The 14,957-nt window shown below is 36.5% G+C and overlaps 3 protein-coding genes across 5 annotated transcripts in view; 2 read left to right on the top strand and 1 right to left on the bottom strand.

Annotated features, from left to right (window-relative positions):
• Positions 1–4,557, top strand: part of LOC106313244 (probable LRR receptor-like serine/threonine-protein kinase At1g56130) — a 17,146-nt gene extending 12,589 nt beyond the window's left edge. The window contains exons 16-25 of the mRNA XM_013751010.1: positions 1,178–1,222; positions 1,306–1,367; positions 1,469–1,824; positions 1,907–2,105; positions 2,189–2,347; positions 2,424–2,542; positions 2,950–3,160; positions 3,251–3,485; positions 3,592–3,742; positions 4,042–4,557. Coding sequence (XP_013606464.1) covers positions 1,178–1,222; positions 1,306–1,367; positions 1,469–1,824; positions 1,907–2,105; positions 2,189–2,347; positions 2,424–2,542; positions 2,950–3,160; positions 3,251–3,485; positions 3,592–3,742; positions 4,042–4,407 — 1,903 coding nt within the window. The 3' untranslated portion in view covers positions 4,408–4,557. The remainder of the gene's footprint in view (positions 1–1,177; positions 1,223–1,305; positions 1,368–1,468; positions 1,825–1,906; positions 2,106–2,188; positions 2,348–2,423; positions 2,543–2,949; positions 3,161–3,250; positions 3,486–3,591; positions 3,743–4,041) is intronic.
• Positions 4,558–5,331: 774 nt separating this feature from the next.
• Positions 5,332–8,544, bottom strand: LOC106313986 (squamosa promoter-binding-like protein 2). Of its 3 annotated transcripts, XM_013751939.1 has the most exons (6): positions 8,358–8,544; positions 7,836–7,948; positions 6,399–7,024; positions 6,215–6,318; positions 5,921–6,073; positions 5,332–5,822 (listed from the first exon to the last, which is right to left on the bottom strand). In XM_013751939.1, the coding sequence occupies exons 3-6, from the start codon at positions 7,001–7,003 to the stop codon at positions 5,527–5,529; spliced, it is 1,158 nt and encodes a 385-aa protein (XP_013607393.1). In that variant the 5' UTR covers positions 7,004–7,024; positions 7,836–7,948; positions 8,358–8,544; the 3' UTR covers positions 5,332–5,526. The 3 variants fall into 3 exon arrangements, with proteins under 3 accessions (XP_013607393.1, XP_013607390.1, XP_013607391.1); XM_013751936.1 differs by lacking the exon at positions 7,836–7,948 and having other exon boundaries at positions 8,358–8,542; XM_013751937.1 differs by lacking the exons at positions 7,836–7,948; positions 8,358–8,544 and adding an exon at positions 7,663–7,801.
• Positions 8,545–12,021: 3,477 nt separating this feature from the next.
• LOC106313129 (delta(3,5)-Delta(2,4)-dienoyl-CoA isomerase, mitochondrial) lies at positions 12,022–13,275 on the top strand. Its single transcript, XM_013750871.1, has 2 exons — positions 12,022–12,767; positions 12,843–13,275. Exons 1-2 carry the CDS (start codon positions 12,128–12,130, stop codon positions 13,031–13,033), a joined length of 831 nt encoding a protein of 276 aa, XP_013606325.1. The 5' UTR covers positions 12,022–12,127; the 3' UTR covers positions 13,034–13,275.
• Positions 13,276–14,957: the final 1,682 nt, after the last annotated feature.

A 14,957-nucleotide genomic window follows, 5' to 3' on the forward strand; every position in this document is an offset into this window, starting at 1 on the left:
ATTGTGAGCAACATTTTTTTACAGTGTTAACCTTATAACACCCAGAACTTGTCTGTCAAAGAGCTCCCACTCATCCTGATCCATCTTCTCAGGCTTCTTGCTCAGCGGTTGATGAAGTTTATTTTCGTATAGATAATCTTCAATTTGCATTCTCCAAAATGCATAATCTGTACCGTCAAATTTCTCGATACTGTGCGCCGAACCGTCTGTGCCTCCCATCGTTTCTGGAACCACCGTGTATTAGAACACCTTCGTCGACAAACCGATGTTACCGACAAAATTCACTATTCATGAATTACTGTTTACGTGAATAGTAACCCCGCAAAAAAATTGACCGATCACTGTAACTCAGGCTCTGATACCAGTTGTTAGGAAATACGCGGTCAAATTTTGCGGAAAAACCAGAATTTGCGGGAGCAGGAAAAGAGCACACACACAAAATTGTTAATGGAGTTCGGCCAATGTTGCCTACGTCTCCCCGGACCTGCTACAGATCTTTTATTATCAACCAGGGAAATTTTACAAGCTCACAACTCACACCCCGATCCCAAATACACTCAGAAATTATAAGAAAAATTTTTGTGAATTTTTTTTTTCTTCTTCTTCTTCTTCTCTTCTCTCGTTCTCTCTTTGTTTTCTTGTTTTGGGATGCATTTCCTCTTCATCTTGCATTGAGTATTTATAGAAGAGGCTTGGACATGTGAAAGCCATAATTGTTAACAAAATCACCTCCTTCACCGTCCAACTTCACCGTCATTGCCGTCATCACCGGCCAACACAAAAAAAACGTGTTCTTTGACTAACATCTTCCAAATCGTCCAAACACCTATAGTCCCTGGAAACATAGATAGAAGACTCCGAAAGCCTAAAACAATTAAAAACCATATAAATACGTAGTAACAACCAAGATATATCAGTAGATATCAAATGCATTTTTTTCTCTCTTAGATCGAACGGTCCCTAGATCGAATAAAAGGGGACAAAGAAAGTGAACAGAGAGCAATGCTTGTGTTAACAACTTAACATGAAACACAAGAAAAAGGAGAAAACAGAGAGTGAAAAATAAAAGAGAGAGACAAAGAAGAGCTGGACGTGAGAGAGTCCGAATCGAGAAGTTTAACAAAAGTTTTTATAACTTGTTCCATTTAGTTCTAATTTTGACATAGTATTTGTGCAGCAATCTTGTTGCTAACAACTTCACCTTGAATGGTCTTGACAAGAGGTGACTTTATTAAATTTGTTCATGTTGATCTGAAATTCAAATTTCAGTCTTACATTTTAGATCTGTTTTCAATTTGTTAAAAGGGTTTTAGCAAGACTGAAGTGTCTGCAGAAGAATTTTCCCTGCAACCGAGGCAAAGGAATCTGTAAGTGTGACAAAGAGATATCGTTGTTTTCGGCTATGCTTGTATTTACTGTTGGAAAACAAAATATTTGCTTAAGGTTTTCTCTATTTTCTGGTGTCTAGATTCTGAATTTTTGATCAACTGCGGAGGACCACAAAAACGGTCCTTCAGCGGAGCAGTATTTGAGAGGGACGACGTGGATCATGGATCAACTTCATTTTACGTGAGTGATGTTGAGAGATGGGCAGTCAGTAGCGTAGGAATTTATAACGGGGGTAGCAATATTGTACGGATTAACAACACTTTGGATTCAGAGCTTTTTCAGTCAGCAAGACATTCTTCATCTTCCCTTAGGTATTATGGGTTGGGGCTCGAAAATGGAGGCTACACCGTAACACTTCAGTTTGCTGAAATAGTCAACAATGGCTTTTACTCTTGGAAAGGTTTAGGAACAAGACGTTTTGACATTTATGTTCAGGTCTGCACTACAGCTCTGGAAATTAACTTGTTGGTGTAATAATCCTCTTCCTGAATTCTGAGACGTAGCTCCGTTTTTATAGGGAAGACTTGTTGAAAAGGATTTTGATATACGCAGAACATCTGGTGACACTACTCTCCGATCAGTTTACAGGGAATATAAAACAAATGTATCAGAAAATTATCTTGAAATTCATCTTTTCTGGGCTGGGAAAGGATCACTTTATTTTCCTATTGTAGGTAATTATGGACCACTTATATCGACCGTCAGTGCAAAACCAGGTATCACAACAACTGACATGTTCTTTTTTCTATCTCCTCCCTGGTGCAGTGGTGCCTAAGTGTTACATGTCGTCATTGTTCAGATTTTACACCAACTGTGGACAACAAGCCACCGTCAAAGCAAAACACTAGAACTGGTACAGTTTCGGGTGTTATTGTTGGCCTCGGACTTTTAGGCCTCTTTGCTGGTGCGGTTATCTTTATCATCCGAAAAAGCAGTAAGGGTTACACAGATGATGAAGGTAGTGATAACAACACAAGAAAGCCTTTGAGCTTGAATATCATCTTTCAAATGGGTTCATATTTTTATTGTTGCAGAGCTTCTAAATATGGACGTAAAGCCTTACACTTTTACGTACTCTGAGCTTAAAAGCGCCACTCAAGATTTTGATCCTGCAAACAAGCTTGGAGAGGGAGGCTTTGGGTCTGTTTATAAGGTCAGACTCAAACCAACAAAATGGATAACATATACATACAGGGGCGATCCTACATTATGGGGTCCATAAATTAACAATTTAGTAATGCTTTTTGTAATTATTTTTTTTACAAATATGAAGACTTTTTCTATGTAATTTTTTTTTTAAAATTTGGGGTCATATATCAATGCTTCATTTGGCTATACCCAGAACCATGGTCGGCTCTGGATCATGCTAAGTGAAACATTCACAACAGGTTTCCAAAGTTTTTGAAAAAAATTACATACAAATAAGCTTCCAAAAAAAAATTTTAGACCTACAAATTTGTAAAAACAAAAATTTTACATAAATACAGCCAAAGGTCTCCAAAGCATGCCCTGCCCAGAACCACCTAGGTGTTTTGGTGATGGTTTTAACACATGCAACAGGGAACCCTGAATGGTGGAAGAGAAATCGCGGTGAAAGTGTTGTGTGTTGGATCCCGACAAGGGAAGGGACAATTTGTTGCAGAAATCATAGCAATTTCTGCCGTTATGCACCGCAACCTAGTAAAACTTTACGGGTGCTGCTTTGAAAAACATCATCGTTTGCTGGTATATGAGTATCTACCAAATGGAAGCCTCGATTACGCACTATTTGGTAATGAACATAAACATAAATATGAATTTATTTATTTATTTTAATCTTTGTTTCTACAAGGCTCAGTTATTCATTATTTGGATGCTGCAGGAGGTGATAAGACTTTACATCTTGATTGGTCAACTCGTTTTGAGATATGCATGGGAGTAGCCAGAGGTTTAGCCTATCTCCACGAGGAGGCGAGTGTTCGCATAGTACACAGGGATGTGAAGGCCGGCAACATTTTGCTTGACTCTAATTTGCTCCCAAAAGTTTCTGATTTTGGGCTTGCAAAGCTATACGATGACAAGAAAACCCACATAAGTACCCGAGTGGCAGGGACCATGTAAGCATTCCAAAACCCTCAACTTTTTCTTCCTTGCAAGTTGCAACATTATTATATACATTATGGAATTATTTTTAGCGAACATGTCGTTTTGTACGAATGCAAGTGGATATCTTGCGCCAGAGTATGCCATGCGTGGGCACCTAACAGAGAAAACAGATGTGTATGCCTTTGGTATTGTGGCTCTTGAGCTGGTGAGTGGAAGGAAAAACTCTGATGTGAACCTAGGGAATGAGAAAAAATATCTTCTTGAATGGGTACGTCCTGTTGCACAAAAAAAAAAAAAAAAAAGAATGGGTACGTCCTTGCTTGTTAGTCAAAAGTATATTGGAAATGTTATTATACAAAAGACAACGCGAATCAACTTAAAGAAATAAAAAACTCAAGAGCAAAAAACAAACTGAGACGAATATCAGTTTAGGGTTTGCATTATGTGAATTAATAAATTTACAATACCTAAAAACCCCACCGGCCCAACAAATGCTGGTTTTTTTTACTGGTACACAGACATTTAAGACACTTTTAGGATTAACACTATCAATTATGGTGTATACAGACATGGAATCTACACGAGAATAGCCGTGAAGTTGAACTAGTTGATCATAAGCTGAGTGAATTCAATACGGAAGAAGTGAAACGCATGATAGGCATTGCTCTGCTGTGTACATATTCATCTCATTCCTTGAGACCATCGATGTCAAGAGTGGTGGCTATGCTTACAGGAGATGTTGAGGTCAGTGATGTAACCTCCAAGCTAGGTTACCTAACCGACATGAGATTTGATGAGACCTCAAACTCCTCTTTCAGCGCCTTTCAAACTATAGACACGGGCGCTTCTACGTCCTACTCCACAGGCTTTGTGGCACCCAAAGACAGCGACCATAAACCAATGCTTGGAGTCAAGATCAATGCGGGAAGATGACACTATATATATCCTCTCTATATCATAGCTATATTATATATACCTCTGTGTATGTGACTATATAAGGATCACTGTTTTCTGCTATGGTTGAAGAAACATACTTCAGTTTGATTCAATAACGTTTAAAGCACTTTATAATGACTTTGTCCACTGGAGAAACTGAATAATGTAAGTAATTATATCTATAGATCAAATAACTGAATTTGTCCAGTGGTGAAACTTAATAATGTAAGTTTATATCTATAGATCGAATAACTGATCTCTTTTAAGTTACTTCCAATTTCCAAAGATCATATACATCATCATGCGGCAGTCATGGGCATATTATCCGAAACCCGAAAACCGAACCGGAACAGAAGCGAAAAAACCGGAACTGAAACCGGACCGAAATTACAAAAACCCGAACAGTTCCTATATTTCTAAATCCGAAAAACCAAAACCGAACCGGAACCGAACCGAGAACCGAACGGGTACCCGAATATTTTGAATATATTGAATTTTTATTATTTTAAATTTTAATATATATAAAATATAATTTATAAATAAAAAATATCTAAAAAAAATCCGATCTACCCGAATAACCCGGATATATTTTCGGTTTTTTTTCGGGTTTGGCTCGGGTTTTTGGGGTTTTTTCGGTTTTTGGGTTTTAAACCCGAACCAAACCCGAATTATTTGTAAAACGGTTTCATTTTGAGTTTTATAAAAAAATAGAAACCCGACCCGAACCCGACATTATCCGAACCAAACCGATCCGAAAAATATCCGGTTCCTAAACGGTTCCTAAACATCTCAATCCGAATAACCCGAAAACCGAATAAACCGAACCGACCCGAACCGAAAACCCGAATGCCCACCACTATTCATGCGTTTGATCAATTTTGTAGTTTGCTACACTATCAGTACAAAATATGAAAATTCTAATGTATAATAACACGACAAGATGATTTATAAGACAAATTGTCACAGCTCTCTCAATCCCCCAAAAAATAAATGGAGAAAATAAAGAAGAGAGGATTTGGTGTCTCAGCAAGTTTCACAGCTCCTATATTGACGTTAACACTATGCCTGCCATGATCCTTACATAACATCTTAACAGGATTTCAACGCAATACATATTCAGTTATAAAACTGGTTCAAGCTGAAGTAGTTCTCATTAAACTGGCCTACCGCGTTTCTACGTAGATCGGTTGGGCCTTCAACCGCTGGTGGGTCCGGCTGCCAATAGTCGGACACCGTACTGAGTTGAGTCACGGACCGGGGAGCCATGGGTTGGAGGTTGGTTGTGGGGTGGTGATCAAGGGAAAACCGTGCTGGCTGGTCAGAGGGAACCCATGATGTTGAATTTGACAGAAGAGAGAGAGCACCATCAAGATCTTGAGAAGCACCCATGCTTGAAGAGATTGTCACCTTTTCTAAAATATCCAACATAAAACAAACATCATCAAAATCATGAACAAATATACTTGAGCCAAAGATCAATATATAAACGAAGAGAAAGAAATGAACAAACCTTTACTGAGCAACTCAGCTCTAGTCTTTGCAGATTGCTGTATTAACCCTCTAGATGGTATAGGTTTTGGATTTGGCCATAGAAATTTTTCCTCACTCCTTGTATGGATAAGAGCAAATCTGTTCCATACAAAATCCATTTGTTGTTTCCCTTCTGCATGCACAAAATTATTATTATTATTATTATTTTATTTTTATTTTTCATGCACAAAATTATTGTGAACTTCAAACTACTAAATGCTACCAAATTCAGACTTCCTCTAATAATTAAAGAGAAATGATTGTTGTATAATACCATATGTCCTCTCAGGATTTGGCTTGCGACGTCTTGCATTGTGATCTGAGAGACGCCTGCGACAGCTACGTTTCTTCTCATCAAACTCAGAGAGACAGTGGAACCTTTCGAAACAAAAAAAACAACATAAAAGGTCATATGTTGTCTTTAATGCTTTAGCTAACTGATTAAAACCCCACTTTACCTGCTACATTGTTGGCAGAACCGACGCTCTACGCCACTCACAACGACTTTAGGGAACTTCGAATGGTTCTCACAGATTCTGTGTTTCCGATGATAGTCTTTAGCTGACGAGAGATCGAGGTTACATCCTTCAACTTGGCAACGAGGAATTTGTACCTTCTGGGGAACAGATTTCGTTCTCTTCACGGGAGAAGCAGAAGATGACACAAGGCTCACCGGAAGTGCCGAGCCTCTGGCAGCGTTCTCCACTTCCCAAAAGTCTTCAAAGTATGTTCTCTTACCAAGCTTTAAACCAAGAACTGGATCACCAGAGCCAAAGGAAAGTTCAAGACTCGGAGATTTATTGATTCCTTTCGCAAACTCTTCACTGCTCCCCAACTCTTCTGATGTGAAGTTGAGTGTTCTCGCTTCAGGTGATGAGGAGCTAATGGAAGTTGACTTTGAGATTTTAGAGAAAGCATGAGCTAGACCTGAACTACTACCATAAGCAGCTGTAGGAAAGCTACAATCAAACTCATCGGTTTCCCAATCCATTGGTCGTAGCTTTCTTGGAATTTCAGCTGATGATGTACCAAAAGATATTAAATTTTCCCATTCACACTCCATTCAGACACTGGCCACCAAGATCTGAAAGAATTACAAATTCTCATTAGAAACTAACTAGCAAATGCACGAAAAGTCGTTTACAAATAGCATAAATAGTAATAATTAGTATTTCAAAACTTGGAACTTTTGGTTACAAGAAAAGTCAACCTTAACTCTTTTGCTTGTCAAAGCTAGTTTATGAAAGAGCATAATATTTGGTCTACTTTATTTAACTCTGTTACAAACTAAACCATGACAACTCGAGTCCAACCTAAAAGCAGAGCAAGACGAAAAAAAAATAAAAAGGATAAAATAGATTTTCCTAAGAATTATTTTCCCATTAAAATGCGAATTATGAGCTGTCTTATTTAAAGGTTTCCAAGGTTCTCTATTACAAAAGTCTCGGATGTTTTTAGCTTAAGTTCTCTGAATTGCTCAATATCTTTCATCCTCGAGAAATAAAGGAGAGATTTGTTGTCTGATCAATAAACGAAAAATACTAAACACAGATCTTTAAGAAGCTTTCCCACTCTCTAGCTCTTCCACGACATAACCATATCTTCTAACAGCAAATCAACTTGTAAAGTCAAAGAGAAATAAAACACACATAAAACTTCAACCTGCAAAAAAGTACTCTTTACCTAGGAGAAATTCAACAGATCACATAAACACTAACATACCTTAAACACGCACACTTATGGATCTCTTTGTAACGTGACAACAGAGGAAGCAGAATTATTATTTTCTGTATTTTTTATTTTGGGTGCGTAAGAGTTTTTCTATCACAAGGTCACCCACTTCTATAACAACAACAACAACAAAAGATACCTCATCACAAAAACTTTTTGCTCACCAATAATTCACATTCATTGAGTTTGTGGGGGCACAATCCTTCAAGATATAGGACCCTCCTTTACCATTTCATTATCAAAAGCCTTTCACAGATGCGGATTAACTACTCAAAAGCTGTCAAAATCACCCTTTTAAAATTACACTCCGTAACATTTGTCTACTACTTACAACCTTAACAAGGTTTTTTGATTCTTAAGATCTATACGGCTAATTGAAAAGAGTAAAAATTCTTGTTTAACCTTGCAGAGAAAGTGGGTTTTGAGGGTTTTATATTCAACAATAGATGCAAAACAATGGTATCTTTTTTTACTCAACCATCCCTCTCTTTTATGATGCTATAAGTAGAAAAAAAAATAAAGGAAAATAAAAAATGAAGAGTGAGATAAAGTTGATGTCTCACCATTTATGGTAAAGAAGTTTTTCTCCAATATTATCACAACTTTTTGTTTTAAGCTAAGTAAATAACAAATCTCTACTTTAAGCTATGAGAACAAGAAATTAATCTAAGTAAAAGATGGGGTACCTGCTGATTAGAGAATTAGGGAAGGATCTCGTCGTCAATAGAGTAAAACTTCCATTTTTTGCTTGACAAAACAATGAGCATTAGAGGGAAGAAGCAGAGAAAGAGAGAGAAAGAGTGAGAGAGAGACGTAAAAAGAGAGAGAGAGAGAGAGCATGTGGTGTGTGCCAAGTTGGGAGATGGGAAGGAGTCGAACTGCTTTCATCACCTTCAACTTTTTTGGACGATTCCTTCATTGTCGAGGAAAAAGCAAAATGTTATTTATTAAAAAACCTTTATGTTATATATTAAAAAGCAATTTGATAGTTAAACAAGCATGTGGACTTTGTAGATATCAAAGAGCGTCGAAATCAAAGAATAACCCATGATTCCCCTCCTTAAAACTGATTTTCTTAATCTTATATTAAAATGCAAATGATTCGATACACCCTTTTAAGGCTAAGTTCTTGGGTTAGTAAATTGATATATACTAATAAGTTTGTGTTTTAAAACATTTTATCATAGGAAAGGAAAAGTTGGTTATTATCATTGTACTGGAAGACAAGCCACTCATCAGGTATGGCTCAATTATATTATAATCCCCTTGTATTTTTTGTTTATTTAAAATTGTCTCATTTAGTTGGTTAAATAAATCTGTTTAAAAAAAAGTTGGTTAAATATTTAAATTAAAAGATTTGCTTCCAACCATAGCATCGTAAATTAAGAAGGTCTATTCAATCTAGAGTTTGAAGCTATTTATTTTTATTGAGTTTTTAGATGAATTAGAGATTTTAATATAATTTTTGTTAAACCACTTAGAAATTTCATCTAACATCATGAAATTAAAAATTTTATTTTAACTAAGAAATTTCATCCAAATATTCTAGAATTGCTAAAATTTCTAAAACTCACAAATTAACATACTATCAATAACATTAATTTTTAGACTATTGTAAAAAAATATTAAATTTAATAACACTGAATTTTAAATGAGTTTAAAAAAATCATATTTAAATAATTGTGGATTTATCATTAGGCCTAGGACGGATCCCGATATCCAGGAAATTTAGGGTATCCGGATCCGGATTCGTGGTTTTCGGATAACCGGATTTCGGATATTCTATTACCCGCGAATATCCGGATCCGGATCCGTAAAAATAATTAAATTAAAAAAAAAATACTAAATTTTTTAATATAATACATAAATTAAATATGCATACAAGATTTATAAATATATTTATATATGTCTATAATATTGTAAAAACTAAAATATAATATTATAAGATTAATTCATGTATAAATATTAATATATCAAATATAAATATTAATGAAATTAAAAAATTTAATGTGTTTTAAAAGTACGGATCCGGATCCGGATATCCGGACCTAAAAATTAAGATATCCTGATCCGGATTCGGTTTGGACGGATCCGAGACTTTACTATTCGGATTCGGATCCGAGACTTTACTATCTGGATTCAGTTCCCCGAATATCCTATTTTCGGAGCAGATCCGGAGCGGATCTCGGATCGAATCCGAATCTAGGATAATAAGTCTCAGGCCTATTATCATTCTTATACAAATCAGGTTAATCTCTTAGTTGAATACACCTTCTAAATTGATATTGATTTTGCAAATTTAACCATAAAAATAAACTATATTTAGAAGTTGGATGGTTAATATGAAAATTTGCTTGATCATTTCAAAGTATAATATATTATGTCAGAAATTTATTAGAGTGTAGGTTGTTTAATGCACCAAAAAATGAATGTTTAAACTCTTGAAATAAATCATGTTGAGCAAGTATTCATAACCGATGGAAGTTATTGTTAGGGAACTTGTGAACTAATCAAACTTGTTAGATTGCGTGATTAGGATTCTAAATTCAATGGAAATTAGTATTTAGAATTCTATATCATATGGTTTAGTACTGCGGAAGTAGACTAAACTATTTGTGTTGTTTGAGTTCAAAAACGGCTTTAAATCATATTCCTTGTCTAATGTTCATTTCTTGATTGATGTTTTACCGAGAATTCCCAATGCCTAGCGTTTTAATCTATAAATTTAACCAACTTCGTTTACTTTCTGTCTTTTACATTTGTCTCAATTGAAACCATAAAACAAACTCTTTTCGCTAGAATTCTAGCTTGATTCTCCTCTCATGGATTTATAGTGTAACATTGGTCTTTGAGGAATTCGATCCCTAAAGCGTTAAAACTTATTAGCAACACTTACTCTTATTAAAAAAAAAAATCAAATCAACTATATATACAACTATATAAATTCCATTTTTAATAAAGTTATTTAATCAAATCATATGCTTTATTCATGTCCATTGTTTATTTAATATTTGTTCTCAGTTCATAAAACATCTCTAGGATTATCAAAATATTACATGAGTTGTTGGCAGCATTTTGTTGAGTGAGTTTAAGGGCATGACTGGTTTAAACGCAGCGGTTACAAGAGTTTGCGGATGCGGCTACGTTGCATGGAATCGCCGATGGAGCCACGATTCTCGCTCCGGAAGCGGAAGCGGAAACGGAAGCTTCCGGAATCGCTTGGAATCGGTTAGAAACGCGATTCTTAAAAAGTAGAGTTTGGAATCGTTGTGGAAACTCACGATTCGAAGTTGGAATCGTGCTGTTTACAGATCGGGAACGTTTACTTCATTGTCGTGCTAGTGTTAGGGAAGAAGATGAAACACACGTGTTTGTTTAATAAGCTTTATATATTTTGGCCCAAGTTAGTTTAGATTATAGGCCCAGAGTTTCACACTAAAAATACTTAACTTAATAAAATTAAAATGAAGCCTATGTAAAAAAACTCATGCGTATGTAAAAAAGCTAACGTGACGTACATTTAAAAACAAAAATAAATTCCAAATTGGTCAAGTTGAGTAGTTCTTAGCTATGGTTTTATCTTTTGTCAAATTACATGTTCATATTCAGTTATAAATATATATGAACATGCATCTGCTTCCTAATATTTTTAAAAAATTCGCTTCTACGCTTCCAAACGTTTCCGCTTCTGCGCATCCGCTTCTGATTCCATGCAACATAGGGATGCGGGTGGTTGCGGTTTCTAGCGGTTTTAAGAGATTTATACGACTGGTTCTGCGGTTATAAATTGATGCGTTTGCGGAATACTTATACCTGGTTAACTACCCGATGCAGCAGCGGTTAAATAATAAATAAATAATATTTATATTTTATATAATTATAAAAACTTCAAAAATCATAATATTATAATAAATATAAAAATTATATTTAAAAATTTATAGTTTTAATTTTTTAAAAAATTATAGAAAATATTTTTATTTTAAAATTTATAATATTAATTGAAATATAATAGATATATTTTAGTATTTTTTATTATTCCAATTTAAAAATTTTATTGAATATTTTTATTTTTGTAATTATATTATTTAAAAGAAAATTATCCTTTTGTAACCATCCGCAACCGCAAACGCTAGGTGTAACCTACTTTTAAATTTTTGAGGTTTAAAAGCGGTTTCAAACAGTTTGAGTGATTGTTGCAAAACGCCAACAACCGCAAAAGCTACGGACGCGGGTGGTAGCGGAAAAATCAGTGGTACCCTCGCTCCAACCCGCCACGCCGGTCAAGGCATGTTGCAAAGTTGATTTCATCGGCTTATCTAACTGATAACCGAGGAAAACGGTTCACGTTAACCGTCTCCAATCAAACCAAAAAGGTCATCCTTCCGAACGAAACACACATTTGCAACCTCAAATCTCTTATAACCTTATCACCACCATTTTTCCAAATTCGAAGCTAATGGATTCCTACAAAACCCTAGAAATCGTTCGCAAGAATACCGACTCCTCCGTCTTCCACGTCGTCCTCAACAGGCCGTCGCAGCTCAACGCCCTATCCCTCGACTTCTTCGACGAATTCCCCATAGCTCTATCGTCCCTCGACCAAAACCCAGACGTCGCCGTCATCATCCTCTCCGGCGCCGGAAAACACTTCTGCTCCGGCATCGACCTCGCTTCCCTCTCCTCGATCTCGGCCCAATCGTCCTCAGGCGGCGACAGAGGGCGCTCGAGTGAGGGTCTACGACGCAGGATCAAATCGATGCAGGCGGCGATAACCGCCGTGGAAGAGTGCCGGAAGCCTGTGATCGCAGCTGTGCACGGCGCGTGTATCGGAGGGGGAGTTGATCTCGTCACGGCTTGTGACGTTAGATACTGCTCCGAGGACGCTTTCTTCTCGATCAAGGAGGTTGATCTAGCGATCGTTGCGGATCTCGGGACTCTCCAGCGGTTGCCGAGGATCGTCGGGCACGCGAAGGCTATGGAGTTGGCGTTGACGGCGAGACGATTCTCGGGATGTGAAGCGAAGGAACTTGGTCTTGTTTCTCAGGTCTTCAGATCTAAGTCGGAGCTTGATAAAGGCATCACCATGATCGCTGAAGGTAATCTCACTTTTTTATACTTTTTTTTATTTTAGAATGAGAAATTAAATGTTTATAATTTTGTTTTTTTTTCAGGAATAGCAGCGAAGTCTCCTTTAGCTGTGACAGGGACGAAGGCAGTGTTGTTAAGAAGCAGAGAGATGAGTGTAGAACAAGGTCTTGACTACGTAGCAACTTGGAACTCGGGTATGCTTATATCGAACGATCTCAACGAAGCTGTCTCTGCGCAGATGATGAAAAGACAACCTCGTTTCTCTAAACTGTGACGAGAGTCTCTGTTTCTTTCTTCTTGTCTGCCTGGTAACAAAGCAATAAGGTCTTTATTGGAAGAAGTTTTGTTTTATAGTTTCTACAGCAGCTTGAATAATTTGATGACTTTAGTTTGGGCTTTGATTTGAGTCAGTTGTCTCGATCGTTCAAATTTCGTGAAAGTTAAGATCATTTATATCAATGGTTAAGTCTACTGAACAGTTTGATTCACATTGAGTGAAGTTGATCTTTGATTAGATTTGATCGAAGATATATCTTACATTATGTCATTTAAGTAGAAATCTCATATCATTTAAGTAGAAATATATATTACTAGGCCGACCCTACGGGATATAATTTACTTGCGATCTAGGTTATTACTTTTTGTATGATTTTGTGGTTTGTGTTTTAGGTTTAAATTTGCAAAAAAAAATTGTATGGTAATAATTTTTATCTTTAAAAGGTTAGTTGCAAGCATTTGTGTTGGCATGGACGATTTTGAGTTAGATATGGATTTCTTTTGGCTTTGTTAGTATGATTGTGTGTGTTTATTATTTACTATATGTTCGTAAGGAATATGGTGTCTTTTCTCTCAAGTGTATTGGCGATGTATCTGGTGTTTACCTTTATTTTCAGGATTCCAATTTCCAACGTGCATATATATCATTATGATTTTGATCAATGTTATTGTATTGGGGCGATTTTGAGAATAGTGATATACAAAGATTGAGATTTTAATCGTAGTACTGGGCCGAGTAAAGTATTTTTCTATCTGGGTCTTAAGCTTAAGAAGAACACTTACGATTGAAACGTCGTCATCGCACACAAATCTCAGACGTTAACTCAGAGTTGGAGACTACACCGGAGGACGACGAAATCTTTCATCAGCTTTCATTTCGCCTGTTTGACGGGCCAGATGTGTCTTCGATTACCTCTGTAACCAAATCACGTTCAGTTTGATTGCATCAAAGTACTTTTTGATGGCGCCGCCGTGGCAGTGGGAAAACGCCACCCGGGAGCCGTCGCTGAATCCGCCATGGTTGCTGCGATGCACCATCTTGATGTTGTCCGTACGAGATTCCAAGGTCTGATTATTTTGGCACTCTTATGAAAAGAAACTTGATTTTAGTTTGAAAGTTGCTTATTTGATTGAACAGTCCCGACTTACTCAAGCTGTCTTCACTAGTGCATGTCTTGAGGTTTCATATTTCCTTCTCTATGCAATGTGGTTGCCTTTGTAGCTGTCCAGTTTGCTAGTTACCAGACCAGTGTTAGAACATTCTTTTTCTGAGTTATACTTTTTTCTTCTTATGATGTTTCTGCGGTGATACTGTTTTTGGTCTCTTCTCAACACATTTCTGTTTGAAATTTTTGTTGTTTTTACCGGATCTTGTTTACATGTTCTGATATAACTACAGTAATCTATCTCTTTCTATAGGGGTGTTAATATGGGCTCAACCTAACAGGGTTAGCCCTAACCCTGCAAACTCATTTGTAACCCTAACCCTCATTTTTTAAACAGAGTTTAAACAGGGTTGATCTTAATAGGACAAGGTTTAAATTCTAACCCTTTTATTTTGATTCACACAACTGTTATACAATATTTAATAATGTTTTTCACCAAAAAAAAACTTAAAGTCGAGTTTTCTCGCCAAAAACTAAACAATGAAATTTTCCGTCGAAACCGCAAAATCGAGTTTTCAACTAAAACAACAAAATCGAGTTTTCCCGCCAAAAAATCAAAATCTCCAAAACCTCAAAATCGAATTTTCCCATGAAAACGTAAAATTAAGTTTTTGTGGAAAACGCGTAAAACTCAATTTCACGGTTTTGGTGGGAAAACTCGATTTGCCGGTTTTGGAGGGAAAACTCGATATTGTGGTTTTAGTTTTGGCGGAAAAACTCGATTTTGCGGTTTCGGCGGGAAAACCCGATTTGCCG

The sequence above is a fragment of the Brassica oleracea genome, chromosome C9 (genome assembly GCF_000695525.1).
Source record: "Brassica oleracea var. oleracea cultivar TO1000 chromosome C9, BOL, whole genome shotgun sequence".
In the NCBI taxonomy this organism is placed as follows: Eukaryota; Viridiplantae; Streptophyta; class Magnoliopsida; order Brassicales; family Brassicaceae; genus Brassica; species Brassica oleracea.

What these genes read in the sequence shown, in the direction of transcription:
- LOC106313129 (XM_013750871.1), top strand. Translation starts at nt 12,128, where the DNA reads ATGGATTCCTACAAAACCCTAGAAATCGTTCGCAAGAATACCGACTCC. An exon ending in CATCACCATGATCGCTGAAG is followed by an intron (nt 12,768 to 12,842) that starts GTAATCTCACTT and finishes TTTTTTTTTCAG; the next exon opens with GAATAGCAGCGAAGTCTCCT.
- LOC106313986 (XM_013751939.1), bottom strand. Translation starts at nt 7,003, where the DNA reads ATGGAGTGTGAATGGGAAAATTTAATATCTTTTGGTACATCATCAGCT. An exon ending in AAATCCTGAGAGGACATATG is followed by an intron (nt 6,074 to 6,214) that starts GTATTATACAAC and finishes TTGTGCATGCAG; the next exon opens with AAGGGAAACAACAAATGGAT. An exon ending in AGCTGAGTTGCTCAGTAAAG is followed by an intron (nt 5,823 to 5,920) that starts GTTTGTTCATTT and finishes TGGATATTTTAG; the next exon opens with AAAAGGTGACAATCTCTTCA.